The following is a 24,904-nucleotide window of genomic DNA, read 5'->3' on the forward strand; positions in this document are numbered from 1 at the left end:
ATCAAAATCAGCTTTCTTTTCTAGATATTCAAATCACGAAGAATCATCTGAGCATAAGCACAACTCTGTTCAGAAAGCCCACTGATCGTAACAATAACCTCCGTTTTGAGAGTCATCATCCCAGGAAATTTAAAGAAGGATTACCGGTAGGTCAATTTTTTCGGCTCCACAGACTCTGTTCAGACACCAGTGATTTTCATGCACAAGCTGAACAACTACACAACAGATTTTTAGAAAGAGGTTATCCTGCTCGCGTCATTCGCAGAGCAATTAAGAGGGCAACTTTTTCAGACAGGACACAACTGTTACAATACAAACAACGCAATGAAACTCCAAGTTTAATTTGTGTTCTTCAATACACAGAGCTTACATCACATATCAAACAAGCCATTATGAAGAACTAGCATGTACTCAGTCCACATTCATTCTTTCGAGAACCCCCCATGTTTGCATATACTCGGGGCTTGAACATCAAGCAAAGGGTAGTTAGAGCAGCTCCCCAAGTTCGCTCTGCTTCACAATCAGGTGGACAAACAGCATGTGGAAAATGTTCATTCTGTCATTCAGCTATTGTAGGCTCCCGATGGACAGATCCTCAAACAGGTTTCCAAATCACAAACAAACATGCAGTTAATTGTAACACTGATTTTGTGATTTATGCGTTACAATGTCCATGCGATAAAATCTATGTAGGACGCACATGGCGCAAAATCCGCATCAGACTCATCGAACATCGAAGCAGAATCAATAATAGAGACACCAAAGCCCCTTTGGTACAACACAGCATTCTACACGCACATTCATTCGATGACTACAAATGGATCATCCTTGAATACATTCCCCCCCATTGGAGAGGAGGAGATAGATCGTCACAGTTGAATTATAAAGAAAACCGTTGGATTTTCCATTTACGTTCCACCGAACCATTGGGGCTAAATGAAAAGGTTGAGTGGTTCTCTCTCATCTGACAGCACTTCCAATATGGCTGTCGTTGCAACGTCATTTTCCTTATATGGATTAAACCATCCCGACAATCATTTTTCAAAATGGCCGCCATCATGATGTCATTGCCCTTTTATGGATTTCAATTGGGGCAAGAATACCCTCTGAAACATCATTATCCATACATGGTCACCACCATATTTGGGGTGACAGACGTCATTTCCTGCCGGCTCCGTTTTCAGTCGGAGGATTTTCCTTTAAATCTGGCGTTTTTGCCCGCATTCCCGTCAGTTCAGCGGCATTAATCGCGGTGAGGCTGCACTTTCATTGTGCACGTAAGTACTCTCATTTCATCAGGGAACCGTTCTTTTGCCTGCACATTTTTTGCTTGCACTTTAAACAATAAGAAGGTTTGGCATTTATTATGACTCTTGTTGTATGTTTTCAGCGATTTAACACAAGCATTTCCCAGCCTATAGACTGACCGCATTCAACTTCTCAGTAAGTTTTATACTTCCAGTCTGGAGCTATTTATTGGGTTTTTTTTAGCCGTAAAGGCATTTTTCAAGAACTCTTTTGTATTTCCACACAGATTCATCAAATTAGTATGTAACTACCTGGAGTTCCCTGATGAAGGAGTCAGACACTCCGAAACACCGCTGTGTCGGAGCATGCACTTCAGGACTGAATGTACTATCCTGTCACTGGTGGAATAAGATAAGTGCAAGCATCAGTAGTATTCACACAGTGCCTGCACCTGCCATTGTCTGCAACCTATGATTAGACAAGCCCAGTGTCTCACGGGCTTGACAATATAAGCCATAAAGTTCACTGTGGCAATATATGACGGTTGCTAGTCACCACCTCATATTGAGTTCTTCTTGTCATAGCTGAATCTTTATTATTTTGAGAAACAATATCCAAACATCTGAGCTGCAAGAAAGATGGGGCAAAGAAGAAGCACTATGGGCCGACCTAAAAAAATATGATGGGGCATCCATTTTTATTGGAGTGGTTTACAGGCCTCCAAATCAAAAGGAAGAGCTTGACAGAGATCTGGTTGAAGACATCCAAAAGATGGGAAAGAAGGGAGAAGTCGTGAGTGTTGGAGATTTTAATCTGCCGGATGTAGACTGGAGAATCCCTTCTGCAGAATCTAACAATAGTAGAGAGATAGTGGATGCCCTGCAAGGGGCTCTATTCAAACAAATGGTAATGGAACCCACGAGGGAGGGAGCTATACTCAATTTAGTGCTCACTAATGGAGATAATGTCTCTGATGTCCAGGTGGGTGCCCACCTCAGCACCAGTGATCAAACGGTATGGTTTCATATCACAAATAGGTTACAGAGAAGATCCGAGTTTTGCAGTTCAAAAACACGGTCTTTGATGAAATGGGAAGTACCTGGAGGAAGAACTAAAAGGCTGGGAGAACAAGAGAGATGTAGAATAATGATGGACCAAACTAAAAGGAACAATTACCAAGGCAACTAATCTATATGTTAGAAAAGTAAAAAAAAGAAAAAGAAAAATGAAACCTATCTGGTTCTCAAAGGAGGTGGCTGACAAAATAAAAGCTAAAAGAACAGCATTCAAGAAATATAAAGGATCCCAAATGGTGGAGCACAAGGAAGAATATCTGGTGGAACTGAGGGAGACGAAGTAGTTCGGGGAAATAAAGATTCAGATAGCAGAAGGTAATCGAGACGCGAATATGACCCATGGGGATGGGAGTAAAAAGTATAATCTAGCTCCCCCGGGTGGAGGGCCCTCCAAATATCAATCAGACCAAGCTTCTGACATAAGAAATTAATACCCTGACAGTGATCATTAGCCTCTACCTGTTTTGGTGGTCTGCAATCCTCTTGCCTGTTTGCCACTGTATTAAAGTCACCTCCCAAAATCAGGGTATAATCAGAAATTTCTGTCAGTATACCAACCGAGTGAGTGAAAAATTCATGTGTATAAACACTGGATGCATAAACGTTACAGAATGCTATTTTCTGCTGATTGCAAGTCCCCTTGACAATAACGTATCTGCCGTCCGTGTCTTGCCATACCGTTTCCGGGTGGAGTAAGATGAGGAGAAGCATTGCCCCACCCAATCTCTCTGTAGTTTGGCATGTTCTCGAACTGATAAATGAGACTCCTGAATAAATACGACCTGCGAGCCCAGCCGCTGAAAGGCCGTTAATGGTTTTTTTCTCTTGATAGGGGAGTGAATACCATCTACATTAAGAGATGTAATTTTTATCGTAGCCATGAAATAAACTCTCTCAGGAGTAGGCCCCTAGGAGGCATCTCACAGTGATTATAAGATTTACAGATCCCTCGGCCCCCCAGCCTAGGCCTCCGGGATCATTTGACAAGAACAACATTAGGTACCACCCGGTATCCTGTGACCTCTGACTCCAGCCATATAACAGAGCAGCTCCTAGTTGTACCCTTCTACCCTCCCCCCTCCCCTGCATCCATACACACATCCATCACACACTCCATACAGCCAACCACACATTCCGCTCACTTTGCTCAAGGAGGCCCGAGATATCAGCCGTCCCCACTCCTGTCAGGGCGAACCGATATCCCCCTCCCTCCCCCCCTCCTCAACTCTAAGTTATTACAAACACAATTGTTCATCATGCTTTAAACTATCAAAAAACATTATAATGCTGGTAGTAAACTCTGCCAAATAAGAACATAATTAAACAAGTTCCTGTCATTACTGTCCAGTATTCAGAACCGCCAACTTCAGCTTGGTTAAATCCTCCCTCAGCTGCAAGGACTGGTCTATTGCTGATCCATACTTGAGTGTGGGTCTGTAGACAGATACTGGGGCTCCCATTCTCCATGTCCGCCCAGAATCATCAGCAGTCACTAGAAGAAGATCTGTCTAGAAACTTGCGTTGCAGGGTCATAGGAACGGCCGCCCCCCTAATCGAAGCGCCCTGGTGAGGTGTTTGCTGCAGGCACACTCCAACGTCGTATCTCAGAAGCACACTGTCATCGATTAATAATTCACCAGTACAGCAATATATAGAACAGACGCTTAAGGTAAATAATGACCTGTCATAAGAGGCTTCATCTCATATGTGAGTTTGCAAGATGATTAGCCTTATATTTAATCATCGGTCATATATTAATTTTTTGATATTCTTCTTTGCTTAGGGAGATTCGTGTCACTTAACTTAATATAGTCGCTGAAGCCATCAGTACGCCCGACATGGTTCCATGTTTTCGAACGCTCCTCGTTCTTTGTCAAGGGCTAGTATTCAGCGTCTGAGAGATAAAATCAATATTATCTCAAAAAGTCTCAAGAATACATCACAATCCATAGGATTCTTATATACCATTTCTATTACTCGCCACTTGATATCTTGAAATATCAAGTGGCAAGTAATAGAAATGGTATATAAGAATCCTAGAGGGGGCAAGTCCCACCTCAATTACAGGGAACAATTTTGGATTTTTAAATTAAATTCAGTACATCCTAACGGACTGAACCTCGCTATTGAATGGTACACATTAACTTAATGTGAATGACGTCACTGAGTGATCATGACAATACCTTTGCATAAATTAGAACACACTTCCGGAGCCTGCACAGGAAATGAAACAGATTCACCATCATTGAAACTTTGAATCTTGGATTCCTAAAGGACTACAAATACAGTAAGTGCTTGCCTACGATTTCTTAAGACTGAAAGTTAGCCCAGTAGAATCTCTATGGATTGTGATGTATTCTTGAGACTTTTTGAGATAATATTGATTTTATCTCTCAGACACTGAATACTAGCCCTTGACAAAGAACGAGGAGCGTTCGAAACATGGAACCATGTCGGGCGTACTGATGGCTTCAGCGACTATATTAAGTTAAGTGACACGAATCTCACTAAGCAAAGAAAAATATAAAAAAATTAATATATGACCAATGATTAAATATAAGGCTAATCATCTTGCAAACTCACATATGAGATGAAGCCTATTATGACAGGTCATTATTTACCTTAAGCGTCTGTTCTATATATTGCTGTACTGGTGAATTATTAATCGATGACAGTGTGGTCTTTTCACCTTAGTACTAACACAAAATTCCATTGATATTGGAGTTCACATGAATTAAGTTGTGTATCTCAGAAGCAGCCAGAATTTCTCCCGCCTCACAATACGGTGCTGGTGTGTGCCCCGTCCAGCCCCCTACGTGGGCCTTGGTCAGTCGTGCGCCTCTGGAGCCAAGCCTGCTAGAAAGCCAGATGCCTCCTCATGATTAGTAAAAAAAAAAAAAAAAAAAAAGACAGTTTTGTTATTGTGCTGAATTTTTAGTTTGGCCAGGTAAAGTAGGGCAAATGATATGCCTCTCTTGTGCAACTCTGTGCATGTGGGTGCCATTGCTTTTCTCTGAGAGGCCACTGCCGCAGAAAAATCATTAAAGAGCAGGAGTCGATGCCCTTGGTATTCCAGTGTGGATTTCTTACTGTATTCCCACATCATCTGAACTTTATGTAGTCAGTTCATAATACAGGCCCATGACAGGCCTCGGGCAGGTATTCCCTTCTCTAGCAGGCCCCATCCTGTGCGCCCTTTCGCAGCAAAGCTGCCCAAGTAATGCAGGCATATCTAAGCTGTTGGTGAGCCACTCCTCATTAATTTTATAGAGCTCGCTCTCCGACACCGACTATCTTAATATTGTTGCGGCAATTCCTATTTTCTTGGTCATCTATTTTTTCTGCTAATGCTGCCTGTTGCGTTGTGAGAATCTATACCTGCATTTCAGCCTGAGCCATACGGTCTTCTTGATCTCCCACTCGCTATTCCACGCCGTCTGGCCGCTTAGCTTGGCCCTCCATTCGCCTTTTAGGTCATCCATCGCAGCCTGCAATTTAATAAGTCTCTCATCCAAAGCGTCAGAGACTCGCGACGATATCTGGTGGAGTACATCCTCTGAAATGGAGGCAAGATGTTTGGGATTTTCAGCGCTAGTCGCCATCTTAGGTGCTGGAGCCCTGCATTCTGAACTCGCCCGGGAGGTGCGATGGCGCATCCCTCGACTCCTGGCTCCGAAACGGCCCGGCAACACATCGGTCCGGAGCAGGAAAAATGTTTTGGTCCCGGCCAATGGTAAGAGATAAAGGGGGGGGATTCATGGAGCTCCGAATCAAGCTTCCATGTGGGGTGACGTCATCCCCGGAAGTCCGATTTTTTTTTCCGTTAGTCAGTTACCTTTCCAATCTGAAAAGGTATGGCAAGACACGGACGGCAGATACGTTATTGTCAAGGGGACTTGCAATCAGCAGAAAATAGCATTCTGTAATGTTTATGCATCCAATGTTTATACACATGAATTTTTCACTCACTTGGTTGGTATACTGACAGAAATTTCTGATTATACCCTGATTTTGGGAGGTGACTTTAATACAGTGGCAAACAGGCAAGAGGATTGCAGACCACCAAAACAGGTAGAGGTTAATGATCACTGTCAGGGTATTAATTTCTTATGTCAGAAGCTTGGTCTGATTGATATTAGGAGGGCCCTCCACCCGGGGGAGCTAGATTATACTTTTTACTCCCATCCCCATGGGTCATATTCGCGTCTCGATTACCTTCTGCTATCTGAATCTTTATTTCCCCGAACTACTGGGGCCACAATAGGTACGATTGCTCTGTCAGATCGTGCTCCAGTATCTGCTAGTGTTACGTTGGGATTATCCCCCAAGGCCCCCTTTTCATGGCGTATGTCACCAGGACTAATTCTAGACCGCACATTCTCACTATACCTGCAAACTAAGTGGGAAGAATATATACATGCGAACCACACACCAGAAGTCACCCCAGGGGTTCTTTGGGAAGCTGGGAAGGCGGTGATGAGGGGGTCACATTATAACGTATGTCGCCACCCAAAATAAGAAGCGTAACAAGGAAATTCTTCAATTAATGGCAGCATTGAAACAAGCACAACTACAACACATACAAACATTATCAGAAGCCAGCAAGCGGGAAGTAGGAAGTATTCGGGAAATGTTAAATGGCCTCCTATACCAGCGAGCGTCCAAATCCCTGCGCTATTACAAATATCAGCTTTACAGGCATGGAAGCCGGCCTAGCAGACTTCTCGCTAACATGGTTAGGGCCCGCCATTCCAAGTCTTTGATCACTAGTATTAAGGACGCCACTGGAGGTTATAAAAAGTCCACAGAAGCCATAACGGAGCGGTTTCTGGAGTATTATAGTTCGCTTTATGGGGCGAAGCCTAGTAATCCGAAAAAGTCAGCTGCTTTCTTTCGTAACCTTCCATGGCCTCAGCTTACTTCAGATCAGCTGAATGGCCCCATTACCGACACCGAAATCCCTGCAATTATACATGGTTTAAAATTGGGGAAGGCAGCGGGACCTGATGGGTTGGGACCTGAGTTTTATAAAATATTGAAGTTTCCTCTGCTTCCAACCCTACAATTGTATTTTAACAGCTTTGCTCAAGGGTGCCATCTTAATACCACTGAAAATCAGTCCACAATTATTCTACTCCCAAAACCGGGGAAGGACCAGCAGGAAGTGGGTTCATACTGCCCAATATCGCTTATTAATAGTGATTTAAAAATTTTCGCGGCCATTCTAGCTAACAGACTAAGCTCCATCCTCCCACTGCTGATTCATCCAGATCAAACAGGTTTTGTAAAAGGAAGACAAGGCATAAAAAATGTTCATCGGCTGACTGGCCTTTTAAGTTTTCACCCGAGGGGAGAAGCCCTGGTCCTAAGTCTGGATGCCGAGAAGGCTTTTGACTCCCTCTCGTGGGATTACTTGTTTTGGAGTCTGCAGGCCTATGGGTTTGCTGGCAATTTTCTACATGGCTGAGGGCCCTATATGCTAAACCCAGTGCTCGACTACTTAGTAATGGCATTCTCTCAGACCCCTTCCCCATCCACTGTGGAATGAGGCAGGGTTGTCCGTTATCTCCCCTCCTGTTTGTGCTGGCATTAGAGCCCTTAGCTACTAAGTTGAGGAGGGATCCTGCTTTTCATGGTGTCCGTATAGGAAGGCAGCAGATGAAGGTGGGGATGTTCACTGACGACATCTTGTTGTTTGTTGGGAGACCGAAGTACAGTGTTCAGGTGATCATTGATTGTTTTACGCAGTTTAAGGCCATAGCAGGGTTGTCTATCAACTTCACTAAGTCAGAAGCTTTGGCGCTTGATCCTAGCGTACAACAACAGTGGCCGGGAAGGTTCCTTTTTGCATGGGCTACGAATAAAATCAAATATTTGGGGGTGTGGATCCCACGGGACCCAATAGATCTTTATGCTCTTAACATTAAACACACATAAGAACATAAGAAATTGCCTTGCTGGGTCAGACCAAGGGTCTATCAAGCCCAGCATCCTGTTTCCAACAGAGGCCAAAACCAGGCCACAAGAACCTGGCAATTACCCAAACACTAAGAAGAACCCATGCTACTGATGCAATTAATAGCAGTGGCTATTCCCTAAGTATAATTGATTAATAGCCATTAATGGACTTCTCCTCCAAGAACTTATCCAAACCTTTTTTGAACCCAGCTACACTAACTGCACTAACCATCTCCTCTGGCAATAAATTCCAGAGCTTTATTGTGCGTTGAGTGAAAAAGAATTTTCTCCGATTAGTCTTAAATGTGTTACTTCCTAACTTCATGGAATGCTCCCTAGTCCTTCTATTATTCGAAAGTGTAAATAACCGATTCACATCTACCCGTTCTAGACCTCTCATGATCTTAAAGACCTCTATCATATCCCCCCTCAGCCGTCTCTTCTCCAAGCTGAACAGCCCTAACCTCTTCAGCCTTTCCTCATAGGGGAGCTGTTCCATCCCCTTTATCATTTCGGTTGCCCTTCTCTGTACCTTCTCCATCGCAACTATATCTTTTTTGAGATGCGGCGACCAGAATTGTACAAAGTAATCAAGGTGCGGGTCTCACCATGGAGCGATACAAAGGCATTATGACATTTTCCGTTCTATTAACCATTCCCTTCCTAATAATTCCTAACATTCTATTTGCTTTTTTGACTGCTGCAGCACACTGAGCCGACGATTTTAAAATATTATCCACTATGATGCCTAGATCTTTTTCCTGGGTAGTAGCTCCTAATATGGAACCTAACAACGTGTAACTATAGCAAGGGTTATTTTTCCCTATATGCAACACCTTGCACTTGTCCACATTAAATTTCATTTGCCATTTGGATGCCCAATCTTCCAGTCTTGCAAGGTCCTCCTGTAATGTATCACAGTCTGCTTGTGATTTAACTACTCTGAATAATTTTGTATCATCCGCAAATTTGATAACCTCACTCGTCGTATTCCTTTCCAGATCATTTATATATATATTGAAAAGCACCGGTCCAAGTACAGATCCCTGAGGGCACTCCACTGTTTACCCTTTACCACTGAGAAAATTGACAATTTAATCCTACTCTCTGTTTCCTGTCTTTTAACCAGTTTGTAATCCACGAAAGGACATCGCCTCCTATCCCATGACTTTTTAGTTTCATAAAAGCCTCTCATGAGGGACTTTGTCAAATGCCTTCTGAAAATCCAAATACACTACATCTACCGGTTCACCTTTATCCACATGTTTATTAACCCCTTCAAAAAAATGAAGCAGATTTGTTAGGCAAGACTTTCCTTGGGTAAATCCATGTTGACTGTGTCCCATTAAATCATGTCTTTCTATATGCTCTACGATTTTGATCTTGAGAATAGTTTCCACCATAGCAAAGATAAGTTTACAGCTGAAATCCCGGGGGTCGTTACCTCTTTCCTTGTTTGGATGAGGCACCCTAAAGATGGTGATTATGCCCAAATTGCTATATGAACTGCACATGTTGCCGTGTTGGCTGACAAGTAAAGACCTGCATTGGCTGCAATCCTCTTTCCAGAAATTTCTGTGGGCAGGGTAAAGGGCCCAGCTGAGCTATCGTACTCTTACACACTCCCGAGCTCGGGGAGGGTTGGGACTCCCAGATTTTAGGATGTACAATGCCGCTTGTCAACTAAGGTTTGTTGGAGAATGGCTGGTGGACCAATATTCCTATTGCAAGGACGGACTCGTGTTAAGTATGCTGTCTCCGTGGTCCCCCTTATTCATGATACAAACAACAAATAAAACTTATCAAGCTTTGAACATTCCACGCAGCTTGATCCAGCCTTGTCGCCAGGCCTGGCGCTGGCTTAGAATACAGGGCAGCCTGTCTGGGGTACTATCTCTGTTGATGCCACTTATGGGAAACCAACATTTTCAGCCGGGAATAGAACATAGGACTATCTTCGATGATTGGCTGCAGAAGGGCCTGCCATTTATTTTTCAATTTTACAACGATGATTCTCCGTCAGTACGAGATTTTGCTTCTTTGGCACGGGAATATCGTCTGACCTCCAAACACTTCTTCGCATATCTGCAAACTCGCCATTATCTTCGTTCCTTGAGCTGGACTGCAGAGGCCTACAGGAAGGAATCTGTTTTTGCACAGCGAGTATTTGATATAGCTCTTACCCAGAACTCCATCAAAGGCTGGTGTGCATTCGATAAAGACCACAGTGCTTCGCCCCATATCAGTTCACTCGCACAATATTGGACGAAGGCATGGGCAATGGATGTCTCTCCTGACTTTGTGCTCTCTTGTTTTCAATTGCTACTCAAAAGTTTGCCGGACATCACACTACAAGAACTGCAATTTAAAATTCTTCACCACATTATTTGCGACGATGTTCTCAGATTCCGAATGAATAGTCTCATCACCCAACTGCATACGCTGCCACCAACAGCCTGGTACCTTATCCCATCGCCTATTTACTTGCCCTAGTCTTGCAAAGTTCTGGAGTGGAGTGTTTAAAATAGTGGCGCAATGCACCGGGGCTTCGCTTGGATGCTCCGGTAAACTTTTAATGTCCGGGCTGCGAGGCTCCACCTCATCTAGTAATCTCTCATTGAACAAATTTGGACATACAGCTATATTGCTGGCGTGCCGCACGATTCTGGCCAATTGGCTCACGCCTGGTTTCACCATATGGCCGTATCCATGCAAATGGAGCAGCTGGCTTCCTTGGTTCCCACGCATAAGCCGGACAAGGTATATATTGGTTGCTGGGCCAAATGTTTTACGCTATTGCCTCAAGATATCCAGTCCACCCTCAGAGCAGCAGGATATCGACCTGTCTGGATATAAGGATTCCTATATAAGTAATGGCGATGTATAGTGCTGTAAGGGGCTTGTCATCTTGTTTTGGGGAGTAGAGGTGTACTGGGGACCACTTGTCTTGTGTTTCTAGAATTCTATCTGAACTGTGACCAGATGTATGATTGGCAGAGCTGTCTCCTAGAAGAGGGAGGGGAATACGGGCGAATGAGTGAGGTATGGTTGAGTGGTATGCCTGATGGAGAAGTCTGGGGAACGGGGGAGGGGGGCTCGGCTACAAAATGTAATGTGATACAGGCGGGATACCAGTTGATGAAATCACTGGATCAGCAGTAATACATCGTGTTGCTATACAGTTACCTAATGTTGGCATCTTGCCGCAATGTTTGTTTTGTCTATATTATCCTGTGTACCTGCCTGTTTCCGCAATAAAAATGATTTTGATAAAAAAAAAAAAGACGGAAAAAAATCAAGCAGAAGAAAGGATCTCCAAAGAGGAAAAGTGAGGTGACAAAACATTTTTCAGATACATCAGAGAAAGAAGAAAAGTTCAAAGTGGTATAGTGAAATTGAAAGGTGAAAAGGATCATTGTGTGGAGAGAGACGAAGAAATGGCAGAAACATTAAACAAATACTTCAGTTTGGTGTTCACTAAAGAGGACCCTGAAGAAGGACCGTCGCTAGTTAATAAGAAACTGGAGGGGAGTGGAGTAGATGTAACTCCGTTTACAGAAGAGAATGTATGTGAAGAGCTAGGAAAACTAAAAGTGGACAAAGCCATGGGGCCTGATGAAGTTCATCCCAGGATTCTGAGGGAGCTCAGAGATGTGCTGGCGGGTCCGCTGTGTGACCTGTTCAATAGATCCCTAGAAACGGGAGTGGTGCCGAATGATTGGAGAAGAGCAGTGGTGGTCCCGCTTCACAAGAGTGGGAGCAGAGAGGAGGCTGGAAACTACAGGCCGGTTAGCCTCACCTCGCTGGTGGGAAAAGTAATGGAGTCGCTGCTGAAAGAAAGAATAGTGAGCTATCTACAGTCGAAAGAATTGCTGGACCAGAGGCAGCATGGATTCACCAGGGGAAGGTCCTGTCAGACAAATCTGATTGACTTTTTTGACTGGGTGACTAGGGAATTAGATCGAGGAAGAGCGCACGATGTCATCTACTTGGATTTCAGCAAAGCTTTTGATACGGTCCCGCACAGGAGGCTTGTGAATAAAATGAGAAGCTTAGGAGTGAGTACCAAGGTGGTGGCCTGGATTGCAAACTGGTTGACGGACAGAAGACAATGTGTGATGGTAAATGGAACCTACTCTGAAGAAAGAGTGGTGTTAAGTGGAGTGCCGCAAGGATCGGTGTTGGGACTGGTCCTGTTCAATCTCTTTGTGAGCGACATTGCGGACGGGATAGAAGGTAAGGTATGTCTTTTTGCGGATGATACTAAGATCTGCAACATAATGGACACGTCGGAAGGAGTGGAGAGAATGAGACAGAATTTAAGGAAGCTGGAAGAGTGATCGAAGATATGGCAGCTGAAGTTCAATGCCAAAAAGTGCAGAGTCGTGCATATGGGGTGTGGAAATCCGAAAGAACTGTATTTGATGGGGGGTGAAGGGCTGATGTGCACGGAGCAGGAGAGAGACCTTGGGGTGATAGTGTCTAACGATCTGAAGTCGGCAAAAAAAATGTGACAAGGCGATAGCTAAAGCCAGAAGAATGCTGGGATGCATAGAGAGAGGAATATCTAGTAAGAGAAAGGAAGTGATGATCCCCTTGTACAGGGCCTTGGTGAGGCCTCACTTGGAGTACTGTGTTCAGTTCTGGAGACAGTTATCTCCAAAGGACAGAGACAGGATGGAGGCGGTCCTGAGAAGGGCGACCAAAAAGGTAGATGGTCTACATAAAATGACTTATGAGGAGAGGTTAAGAACCTAAATGTGTATACCCTGGAGGAGAGAAGGAGCAGGGGTGATATGATACAGACTTTCAGATACTTGAAAGGTTTTAACGATCCATGGTCAACAACAAACCTTTTATGTTGGAAAAAAAATCAGTAGAACTAGGGGCCACGATTTGAAGCTCCAGGGAGGAAGACTCAGAACCAATGTAAGGAAGTATTTCTTCACAGAAAGGGTGGTGGATGCCTGGAATGCCCTTCCGGAGGAAGTGGTGAAGACTAAAACTGTGAAGTATTTCAAAGGGGCATGGGATAAACACTGTGGATCCATAAAGGCTAGAGGATGGGAATGAAGAGAAGAGCTATGGGGGTGGATTACTGGAGTGGAGGCTAGTACTTAGTATTCACTAAGTGTGTAGTCTTTAAAGGACAAATCACAATTTTAAAGTAATTCTATAACAACAGAGATGGAGACATGGACATGATTAGTTACTTTTAACATTATTGATCACTATGTTACCGAACCTTATGGCACTCTTGTAAAGGTGCAAATCACAGTATCATTAATTTTAAGTGCCTTGATGTAAACCGTTGTGACGGTATCCTCCAAACGACGGTATAGAAAAGATTTAAAATAAATAAAATAAATAAATACTTGGTGATACTACCCTTACTCAATAAGCCTTCGCACGGTTAATGCAACTCTAACATTGCTCTTTGTTTCAACGGCAAGGGGAAATGTGGAAAAGAGGATTTGCATTCAGACAACCACCAAGGAGGACTGAACTTCACAATCTGGGTAAACAAATTAGCGTGGGGGTAGCTTGCTTATTACAGCAGTTACTACCTTAAACCAATTAAGCCTGATACATCACTTTGAATGCATTTACAGCATTGCTCTCTGCTTCAACAGCAGGGGGAAATGTGGAAAACAGGATTTACATTCAGACAACAAGGCATTGATCTGTGCAGTCTGGGCAAACAAGCATCGGGGTAACTTGCTTGATGTGGCGGTTACTATCCTTAACCATTAAGACTTATGCTCACCTTTGATGCAACTCCAACATTACTCTCTGCATCAATGATAGGGGATGGCAGGAAATTTGAATCAAACAGTTACCAACAAGGGCCCTGAACTTGGTGGTTGATGAAACAGATAAGTATGGGAAAACAAGTGTGGAAGCTTGCTGGGCAGACTAGATGGGCCGATTGGTCTTTTTCTGCCGTCATATCTATGTTTCTATGTAAGTAATCCCCAGGAAAAATAAAATAAAACCCAAAAACATAGGTATCTACTAATTGGACAATATATGCTTATCTACCACTATGCCTTTAAGATCGTAGGAGAGAAAGTGCTCATATGCCTGACGATATGGCCGAGTTCTTGTCTTGTAGTAAGCCAGGTCCCTTTATAGTTTAACATTTGAAGGGCCTTTTCACCTTCATGAACGTATGGCCTTGGGAAGAACATATGGAACACCATGGATTGACTAATATAGAAAAGTGATGCTATTTTTGGTAAAAACTTAGGATGAGTGCTGAGCAATACACTATTGTGAAAGAACTGAATATAGGGAGGAAAATGAATCAAAGCCTGAAGATTGCTCACTCTTCTGATTGACCTGACTGCTACAAGGAATATAACTTTCTGTGTTAGAAACTTAAGTGAAGCTGACCCCAATGGTTCAAACAGCAGCTTTACAACTTGTGCAAGAAGCACATTTTGATCGTATGGTTCAAGTTGATTCCATGACTGGAGGTTTAGTATGCCATAAGCCTTTCATGAATTTGGATACTATTTTATTTATTTATTTAACTTCTTTTAATATACCGATGCTCAAGACGAAGTCTTATCGTACCGGTTTACAGCAGAACCAGGGGAAACCATTTAACTAGTAGAAAGAAAGTTACAATATAACAGGGAGTATAAATTCAGGATCTTTAAGACAAGGATTAGTTTAACATAACTTAAATAAAGAGGTAATGTACAATGGCAAAGAACAGTTGATCTGCATAGGGTGCTGATTTAGCAGCTGATTTAGATGAGCAGTTTGAGCCAAACCAAAGGAGGCTTTCGAGGTGGGCTAAGGAGGGCCGGGAATGGGGTGGGGGGGAAGGTGAAAGGGAAAAGGTAAGAGAGGAACGAGCTCATTAGGGAGTGACCCTTTATGGGTAGGCTTGAGAGAACAGCCAGGTTTTCAGTTTCTTTCTGAAGGACAGATGGCATTGTTCCTGGCGAAGATCCAGAGTAGTGAATTCCAATGATGCGGGCCAGCAGTAGACAGTGCTCGTTTTTTAATCGAGTTGTGACTGGAGGATTTGATGGGGGAGCTTGGAGGGATCCTTTGTATGCGGATCTGATCGGTCTTGAGGAAGAATGGAGTTCGAGTGGGATGGTGAGCTGGAGTGAAGATTGCTGATAGATAGTTTTGTGAACGATGGTCAAAGTCTTGAACAGTATTCTATAGTGGATGGGTAGCCAGTGGAGGTTTTTAAATATCGGTGTGATGTGGTCCTTGCGGCGAGTGTTAGTAAGAATCCTGGCTGCGGCATTTTGCAGCATCTGTAGTGGTTTAGTTGAGGAGGCGGGTAGGCGAGTAGTAGTGCGTTGCAGTAGTCTATCTTTGAAAACAGTATGGCTTGAAGGACAGAATGGTAATCATGAAAGTGTAGGAGAGGTCTCAGCTGTTTTAGAACCTGTAGCTTAAAGAAGCATTCCTTAGTGGTGGTGTTAATGAATTTTTTGAGGTTCATTCTAGAGTGGCACCAAGGTCTCTCACCTGGCTTACTAGTGGAATGATTGAGTTGCTGATGAGTGGGTTGTTATCGTTGGCGGCAATGACAAGGAGCTCTGTTTTGGAGGTGTTAAGAACCAGATTAAGGCTCGATAGAAGGAGGTTGATGGAGTGAAGGCAGCTGTTCCAGAAGTTTAGGGTGCTGGCGATGGGATCCGTGATGGGGATTAAGATCTGCACATCGTCAGCGTATATAAAGTGTGTAAGGTTGAGGCTTTCAAGTAACTGGCATAAGGGGAGCAGATAGTTATTAAACAGGGTAGCGGATAGTGATGAGCCCTGGGGTAACTCCTTGATTAGAAAGGATGGGGAGGATTCTTTGTCGTTTATTCTCACTTGATTTTGTCTGTTGGTGAGGAAGGATTTGAACCAGATGAGTGCAGAGCCCGTGATGCCGATTTCCAGACGATTGATGAGAGTTGTATGGTTTACTGTGTCGAATGCTGCAGAGATGTCGAGAAGAGCTAGAAGATAAGATTGGCCTTTGTCGAGACCCATCAGAATGTTGTCGGTTAATGAGAGTAGGAGAGATTCTGAGTTGAAGCGTTTCCGGAAACCAAATTGAGAAGGGTAAAGAATATTATGAGTGTCAAGGTAATCTGTGAGACGGTTGTTGGCCAGTTTTTCCATTAACTTGGCTATAAAAGGTAAGTTGGCAATGGGGCGGTAGTTTACACGGTTGGCTGGATCCAGGTTGGGTTTTTTTAGTAAGGGTTTCAGGGAAGCAGTTTTCAAAGTGTCCGGAACCGATCCTTGGGCGAGGGAGCAATTGATGATGTCGGCCAATGGTTTGGTTATGGTGTTATGAATGGTAAGAGTTTGGTAGGTATTTGGTCTGTTGGATGTGACGATGGCTTCATTTTCTTGATTATAGATTCGATTTCCAAGGAGGATGTGAGTTCCAATGATTCTAGAGTCGGTTTATAGATAGCTGGTGAAGGGTTTTGGCTGGGTGGGAGTTGGGTGTTTGATGTTGTCAGAGGTACAAGTAAATTTTTTATTTTGTTGTCGAAGAATGCTGCCAGTTCCATAGCTTATAGTGATAGTGAAAATTTGCTTACCTTCCATCTGGGTATGGTAAGCTGTATGGCACTGAGATACACTCTCATAAATAAGGTAATGAGATCTGAAGCAGAAAAAAATGAGTAAGTAGTTCAGTAAATTCTGCAGGATCACAAGTGAACAAACCCAAGGTACTATTATGACATTACAGGGAGTATCTTTTCTCCTTAAAACCGTAGGCTCTTGTGGTCAGTGGTTTTTTAGCAGACAGAACAATGTCCTCAACTCCTTCAGGGAGTGAGAGTTTGGTGATAATTGAACACTCAACATACAAGCTGTAAAGCTGACGGGGGAGAGATTTGGATGAGCAGATGTCCCTCCTCTTGAGTCAATTCTTGTATGACGTGATGGATCCCCCCTCCTACTGGAGAGGATTTCCTGGGGACAAAACGAGCAAGGTTTGTCAGAAAGCTCTGAATTTTAGGAGATTTATTTATAATTGTTTTCCTATCAATGACCAAGTTCCTTGGGTTCTAAAGGGGCTTCTGTAGGCTCCCCAACCCTTCGCAGAAGCCCATTGTCAATGCTATTTGGTGAGACAGAAGATGAAGGGTGCTCCTTCCTGAAGAATGAAGAGAGTCTGGCCACTAGTATCCCTTCCATCAAAATCTGAATCTCGGTTGGTAAAAGGTTAAAGGAGCTGGTCCCATTGGGAACGAAGGTCTCACTGCAGGAATCATATGTGAAGATGGGTGAGCAAAATATATATTTCCATGGCTGATGAATGATCTGTATTCAGTAGCAGACTAAGGATCAGAGAGTGTTGCTTGATTTTGCTGGAAAGTAATCTCTCAAGAGAGAATCTAACCAAGCTCACAGAAGTTTTGTCTATCAGGGAATTAGAGATTTCTGAAAGTATGCCAAGAAAACCAATGATTAAAGTAGTTGTAATGATTTTTGTTTATTTTTAGGGAGGTTAACACACCTTCCTGGGAATTTCCCATCACATGTACATCATTCAGATATGGGAAGACTTATGCCTTGCCTTTGCATATGCACTGCCACTACCACTAGGCATCTGATGAATAACCTTGGCAGCACAGTGAGAGGAACTCACTATGAAACACAATAGATGTAAATAAGAGTATAAGCATCCTTTAAAAGTAGAAAAGTTGATCCAGGCTTGAGCTGGACTTGCTAAATTACATTCAGTTAATGGCATGCTTGTTTGTCCGGAGCGTGTCGGAAGCTGCTCCTATTGCGGAAATAGAGGCTGCATCCGGAATCTTTGAAACTATGGAAGGGGCAAATACTACCTTTTAAAAGAGTAACAATAGCACCTCCCGGGGAATGGACTACCACATGTTGCTCCTTTATTTGAGCAACTATTGCTTTGAAGTATTCACCAACGATGCAATCATCTTGGCATAAAGCATCCACCAAATTGTCATGGACATCTTTGCAGAGGCTACTACCTGTCAAACACGTACACTGTTAAGATACATGCTGTGGTCAAACACCTTGTACATGGCATGAAAAGATGGCTGAGGGTAAGTGATTTTACCTACACCAGGTGAAAGGAAATGCTTCAGTTGCTGAATACAAGTATCATCCAAGCTGGATTACTGCAATTCCTTGTACCTTGGCCTTCTCTACTCCACCATCAAACCCCTCCAAATACTACAGAATGCCACTGCAAGGATAATCATGAACGCACGCAAATCAGACCACATAACCCCCATCCTCGAAGACCTCCACTGGCTCCCCATCCCATCACGCATCCTATTCAAAACTTTCACTATCATACACAAATCCATCCACATAAATAATTCCTCTTGGCTCAGCGAACCGCTCCGATCCACACAAGCCACCTGCCCCACTAGAGCAAATCTCAAGGCACCCTACAAGTTCCACCCCTCAAGAAGGCCCGTCTCACAGCAACAAAGGACCATGCTCTCTCAATTGCTGGCCCAACTCACTGGAATGCCCTACCCACAAACCTCCGCCTGGAGCCTTGCCATACTAAATTCAGGAAAATGCTAAAGACTTGGCTCTTCCACCAGGCATTTCCAGACTAACTCCACGTACCTCTCTCACCCTCTTCTCCTGCTTCTGTTATCTTTGACTCACTCCAAGTAATTTGCATCATGTAAATATGTTACCTCTCGAGTTATTGTTACTTCTCTAGTTCAATTTTCAGGCTCCCCCTAGATCCTCCTGCCCTCGAGTTTCTACTGTTGTCCCTCTCCCACCCCTGTTCATTGTATTTTCCACCTACTGTTGAGATGTAAACCGATATGATGTGCATTCTAATGTCGGTATAGAAAAGCTGTTAAATAAATAAATAAATAAATAAATAAATAAGTATGCATGCACATTTTGAACCTTTAAAATTTCCGGGCAGCAATTCATGCATTTAGCATGGAGCTTTGTAATATCTTCTTACCAAAACTGTCCCATTATTTTGGATCCTTGCTTGAGTATACTCTTGTTTCCTTCACCTTCTTAAGAGCTGAAACTTACAACTGATTGATGGGGTAGTTATAACATCCCAATTCACTCAGTTTCTCGTATTCTGTAAACGAGGTTTATTTTATCTGGCACTGCAGCACAAGAAAGCAGGATATGACAGACTGGGATAGTTCCTAAAAGATAGTTCCAAAAGACTGACACCTCAGTGCATTTGTTTAGGAAAAGGATTGAATCCCTGCTGACTAGAATCCAATCCAACTGAAGGTGACACCTTGATGTGGCCACCTGGGTTAGTAAATGGACTACCTTTATAGAAGGAACAAAAAACTTGGAAAGGGAAGAATGAAATGTACCTTCTTAATCAACTTTTGATTGGAGGGCTGAATGTTTTTCCTGTAGATTCACAAATTGGCCTCTAATGTTTTTGAGTCAACTATACTTTGGAGCACCCTTCGTTGGACTTTGCGAAGATGGCACCAAACTTTCCATGGCGCCAGAGCAGCCAACACAGCTTCCTTGTTGCCAAAGCTACTGATGCAGGCTCCTCAGTTTTCCTGGTGCCGGATCAGGCCATACAGATTCCTCGATGTCGGAGCAGATGATGCAGTCTTAACAGTGCCGGAGCACCCAATGCTGCCTCCATGGTCTTCGGAGCACTCAATGTTACTTCCATGGCACAAGAGCACCCAATGCTGTCTGTATGCCAGAGCGTGCAATGGAACTTCAAGGAACTGAAGCACAGAAGCTTCATGTTTTGATAGTAGCTGTGTTTCAGTGCCAGACTTGCATCAGCTGCACCGAGAAGGCAAGCCTGCATGAGTGGGGTTCAGGCATTGGACTCATATCATCGTTGCATCATGCTGCCCAACTTGAATAAGGGTTCTCAGTGCGCTAAACTGGCATCAGTGCTGCTCAACTGCATCAAGGCTTCCTGAGCACAAACTGGATGGTTATATCCATGGAGCTGGAAGCTTCAACGGCTGTGGAATTTCCAGAGCCAAAGGCCGGCTTAGTTTGGAAGTAGCCTTGGAGTCCCATAAGGGACAAGTTTAGGGACTGCCTCACAGAACTCTTAGCTCTGGTGCTCCACACTTTAGCAACTTGCTGAACCCCAAAAGCCTGCGGGTTCCCCCAAAGGGAAAGATTAGGAAGAGGAGCGTTTTGGGGGTTTTTCTGGAAACATCAAACAGCTATCAAGTGGCTACTAAGGCAGCAAGAATAAAAAATGAAAAACTCCTCAGAGATAAACTTTTATTTTAGACGCACTGAAAAACGCTGTTTGGTGGCTGCTAAAGGAGCCAGGTTCAAGAAATTAAATATAAAGAATTTCACAGAAATAAAAGAGAGAGAGATAGAGGTATACGTTCGTGCTAGTGCTCAGACGAAAAAAAGACTGAGGAGGTTCGCAAGGCAATGCCTGTATGAAAAATCCTACGCATGCTCAGTAGAGCAAAACCTTTGGTGCTGCCAAATAAGGTCACAGACATGTTACGGCTAATTCAGCCCTGCTTATAGAAGGAAAAAAGATACTGCTCATCTACTAGAAAATCTGCAACAAAGGAACCGCAGGCCATAGCAAAATGTAAATGGCACCTTTATATTCCCCCCCCAACGTAATAGCATTTAAGGTCAATATGCGCATCCTAAAATATGTAAAGAATTCATGTTTAAAGATTATTTTTCTGTAAATGAAACAGGCTACTTAATTTCCAATGAGCTATGGAAAAATGCAGTCTTACATGGAGGAGACACACTGGAGTTCAAAAAAAATGCTGGTTTGTTTGCACACTAAGGGCCTGATTCATCAACGTATTTTACCATAGACAGAATTGTTGAAATGCCTTACTGATTCAGGCCCTAAATGGCCTAATACATGGATAACAGGAGGTATTTAAAATTCTTTGCAGTATTCCAGTCTCAGCATTGCACATGTTTAAATGAACTGATAAGCATGCAAGTACATGCTAACCAGCTCATGATTACCCTAAACGTCAGAAATCAAATAACACGGCTTGCCAAAAAAAAAATCACAAGCTGCCTTACTTGATTTGACATTAGCTACAACTTAAAGTGGCCAATGCAATAAACACACATGGAAAGCAGGCGCTGAGTGTTCAGTGCCCGCTTTCCTAACACACGCCCAGGCATCATTCCTGGGGGCGCCATGCAATATTTAAACTAGGTGTCATGCTGCCAAGGAGGCGCTAAGGTCGATTGCGTGCCCCTAGTGCCTCCTTGGCAGCAGGTGCCCACGAGAGGTCGGCTGTCAGCTGGTTGAGAAAACAGATAGTGAATTTATCGGCGTCCATTTTCTTAACCGGTGTACAGTCACGGGTTCGGAAAACAGACGCTCGTTAACTGAGCATCTGTTTCCCTAACCTGACCGCAGTACTGGTTTTTCTTTTGTTTGGTTTTTTTAAATCTTTTAAACTTTTCATTCCTCCGACTTAATATAGCCACAATATTAAGTTGGAGGATGTATAGAAAAGTATTTTGTAGTTTTCTGTACACTTTTTGGGCTAATTAATTTTTGAGCGTGAAAATGTGCAGAAAGGTTGCACATTTTTTTTTTGCATGTGGGGTGAATAACTAATATCCTCATCAACGTGCATTTACATGTGATGAGCGCTATAAGTTTTGCAGTACGTTGGATGCGCATTGTGGATGTGCTAATCCCCTTATAACATAAGGGGCTCTGGACACACCTCCAAAACACACGTCCAACCGCGGGATAAACAGTGCACTGGGCTCAAAGGGTTTTAGCTAACTTCTCCTAGATGCCTCGGGATGTTATCATCTGTCCAAAAGCTCCAGGGCCTCTGTCTTAAAGAGGCTGATGGCCTTAAGAAGCATCCAAAAAAGTAGTGCTAAACCCTGGGGGTCTACATAGACCCCCTGACCTGCCACTCTTCGAGATGGCCTGTTGTGTAATTAAAAAAAAACTACTTTTTAAAATTCTCAAGCCCTGTGCCCAACTCCCTACCTTTCACAAAAACAAAAAACTGCTCCCCCTATCAGACACAAATAAGTCTGGTGGCCGAATGACCCCCAACCCTCCTTTCACACACAAATAATCCCTAGTTGTCTGGTGGACCCCCAAGCACTGCTCTTACTTATTAAAGTTTCCCTAGTGCTCCAGCAGGCGGCCCAAAGGGCCTTCTGGGCTCCGGGCCAGGGCCATCCATCGTCAAAATGGTGCCACCCGGTTTTTGCCCTTATCACGTGACAGGGGCAAATGTTGAGCCTCGCCTTTTTGAAAAAAATGGATGCCCCCGGAGCCCTAGGGAGATTTTGACAAGTAAAGGGAGTGTCCGCTGGACCACGAGGAAGTTATTTTGGGTAGGGGGGGGGGGTCTTTATTGAAGAGGTGGGGTGAGAGGCGGAGCTTGCGCAGAGGTTTAAACTTTTTTTTTTTTTTTTTTTTTAACAATGGCTGCCTCCAAGGGCGGCGGCTTTGTGAATGAGCCCCTTATTTTATTACAAGCACCGGTCATAAGCCAGTTAGCCCTTTGGGGACGTTTTATTTAAAAACAAAGACAACATTTGCTTTCATGTCTAAAAGACGCCTGCCTTAGTCTGCCTCGAAACAGGAAGTTTAGAGTTCTAGCAACACACAGACAAAACTTTGCAAAAGCAACGCAGCAGCTTCAAGCAGGCCAGAAGCTCCTGGATTGGAATAAGTACCCCCCACCCTCTTTCCGAGTCTCTCTTCCTGCGTCCGGAAAGGCTCCATGCCCTCTTTTACAGCCGAACCCCCCTAACCCTGTCCTTTGACCGAGCACAGCCCGGGATTCTCCGCTGCTGCCACCTCCTTTCCCTCACCTCACACTCCCGGCTCAGCTTCCTGAAAAACTCCTCGTTCTCGAATTTGCTCCTCTGGTCAGGGACGACCCTCGGCATGTTGGTGCGGCACGGGAAGCGGCGAATGCGCCCCGCCTGCGAGAGAACTTGAGCAGAGGCTGAGGCTGCAGCAGCCCGTATCTGTAGCGAGAGGCGGCGGCGGCTTCTTCCGTTGTCCCCTGCCGGCGCTGTATCGGAATCTGGCTCTCGGCCCTTCCTCTGCCCCGCGCCTTCCCCAGCTTCTCGCTTGCTCAGGAAACGCGCCCAGAGAAGGAGGAGATCTAGAGCCCGGCTCCTTCTATTACTAATAGCAGCTACAGAAACATCCCCTTTGTTTCTTTTTCTGCTTTGAAACTCTCCCGGTCTTTTTCGCTGTCTTTAGGTCGCAAGACAAGGAGCAAGAAAGCGCACACCAAACTGCAATACTGCTCACTCTTACTCCTCTGGTTTGTGCTGACTTCCTCTCTCTCCTTCAACTACCAGAGAAGCAAACCTTCCTATTCACAACTCTGCACCGCTGGGCTCCTTGACGCCCAGCTACCATGGGGCGCATGCGTGGCGGAAGCCCTACGGCCTACAGCCTATTGTACATCCCCCAGAGCGAGCTCAGACCCGTGCGCGCTGCCAAGCGTGCTCCTTCTGTGCATTGGCATAGGGTCCTAGTTTTGCAGTTGAACTGCATGGCTCAGCACTGTGTGCCAGATGAGTAAACGTGGATTTAAGTTTAAACTTTAAATCTGCCTGAATAGATATGCAGCATAGCAGGGGTACCAGGACACCTTTTTGGGTTGGGGGCCATGCAGTTTTCCCCCCAACTCCTATATTAATGTCTTTTTTTTTACATACAATCTAGGTATGTTAACAATATAAAGTATAATTTTATAGCAATACTAGTTTCAAATTTAAGTTAAAATAACACTGTAGTATGATGGAGTGACCCTATTTCCCCTATGTAGCCTCTGTGGAACTAGGCTAGAGGCCTAGTGCACCTTAAATCCCATAGAGGGAGAGAGTTCCATGCAGGGCGGTTCTATAATGAGGCAAGGTAAGGTGGCCGCTTCAGGTGGCAGAATTTTGAAGGGGCAAAATGTGCCCCTTCAAAATTCTTCCCAGCCCCCTCCAAGACTCACGAAAACTCCTGGTGGTACAGCGGGGGGCCCAGGAGTGATGTGTCACTCCCGGGCCATCGGCTGCCACTAACAAAATGGTCTGTCTATTGCCCCTACCATGTGACAAGGGCCTGTCACATGGTAGGGGCTAAAGGTCATTGGCACCATTTTGGTTAATGGCAGCCGACCTCCCGGGAGCAGCAGATCGCTTCCAAGACTCACAAAAACCCCTGGTGGCCCAGCGATTAGAGTGGAGACAGCACACCAATCTGAATACCCAAAAACAGATCTCATAACAGTCTTGTCGACTGTTATGAGATCTAACGCATATACACAAAAAGATTTACATTACACAGCCTCTGACGCAGCCCCAATGTGGGGGCGAAACTCGGCCTGAGTTGGGCTCAATATGTAAAGTGTTACGGTTGTGGACCCTTGGGCGAGCTGGGACAGTTGGTGGTATGCTGTGGGAACCCACAGTAAGCGTCCCAGCCGGGAGGCGGCACGGAAGAGACTCGGAAGAGGCTTCACCACTAGAAGTCTGAGGTCCCCCCAGGAGGAGCCCGTAGGGACCTGGACCTCTTGGACTTAGGTGGGACCCTATGCAACCAAGGATCCGGGCTGTGGCCGAAGAGATGGACGAAGGACGGCTGGGCCCAGGTAGCTGAAGAGTCTTCACCCTCG

General features: G+C 44.3%; 1 protein-coding gene across 10 annotated transcripts in view; it reads right to left on the reverse strand.

Moving 5' to 3' along the window:
• The window catches only part of CBFB (core-binding factor subunit beta), a 261,658-nt gene extending 237,961 nt beyond the window's left edge, over positions 1–23,697 (reverse strand). For 4 of the 10 annotated variants that reach the window (XM_029608699.1, XM_029608702.1, XM_029608701.1 and 1 more), the window contains exon 1: positions 23,094–23,674. In XM_029608699.1, the coding sequence (XP_029464559.1) occupies positions 23,094–23,171 (78 nt within the window). In that variant the 5' untranslated portion in view covers positions 23,172–23,674. Of the gene's footprint in view, positions 1–23,093 lie in introns of all 10 variants that reach the window. The other 6 variants (XM_029608694.1, XM_029608695.1, XM_029608698.1 and 3 more) reach the window with 4 other exon arrangements.
• Between the last annotated feature and the right edge of the window lie 1,207 nt (positions 23,698–24,904).

This window comes from Rhinatrema bivittatum, chromosome 7 (assembly GCF_901001135.1).
Source record: "Rhinatrema bivittatum chromosome 7, aRhiBiv1.1, whole genome shotgun sequence".
NCBI lineage: Eukaryota > Metazoa > Chordata > Amphibia > Gymnophiona > Rhinatrematidae > Rhinatrema > Rhinatrema bivittatum.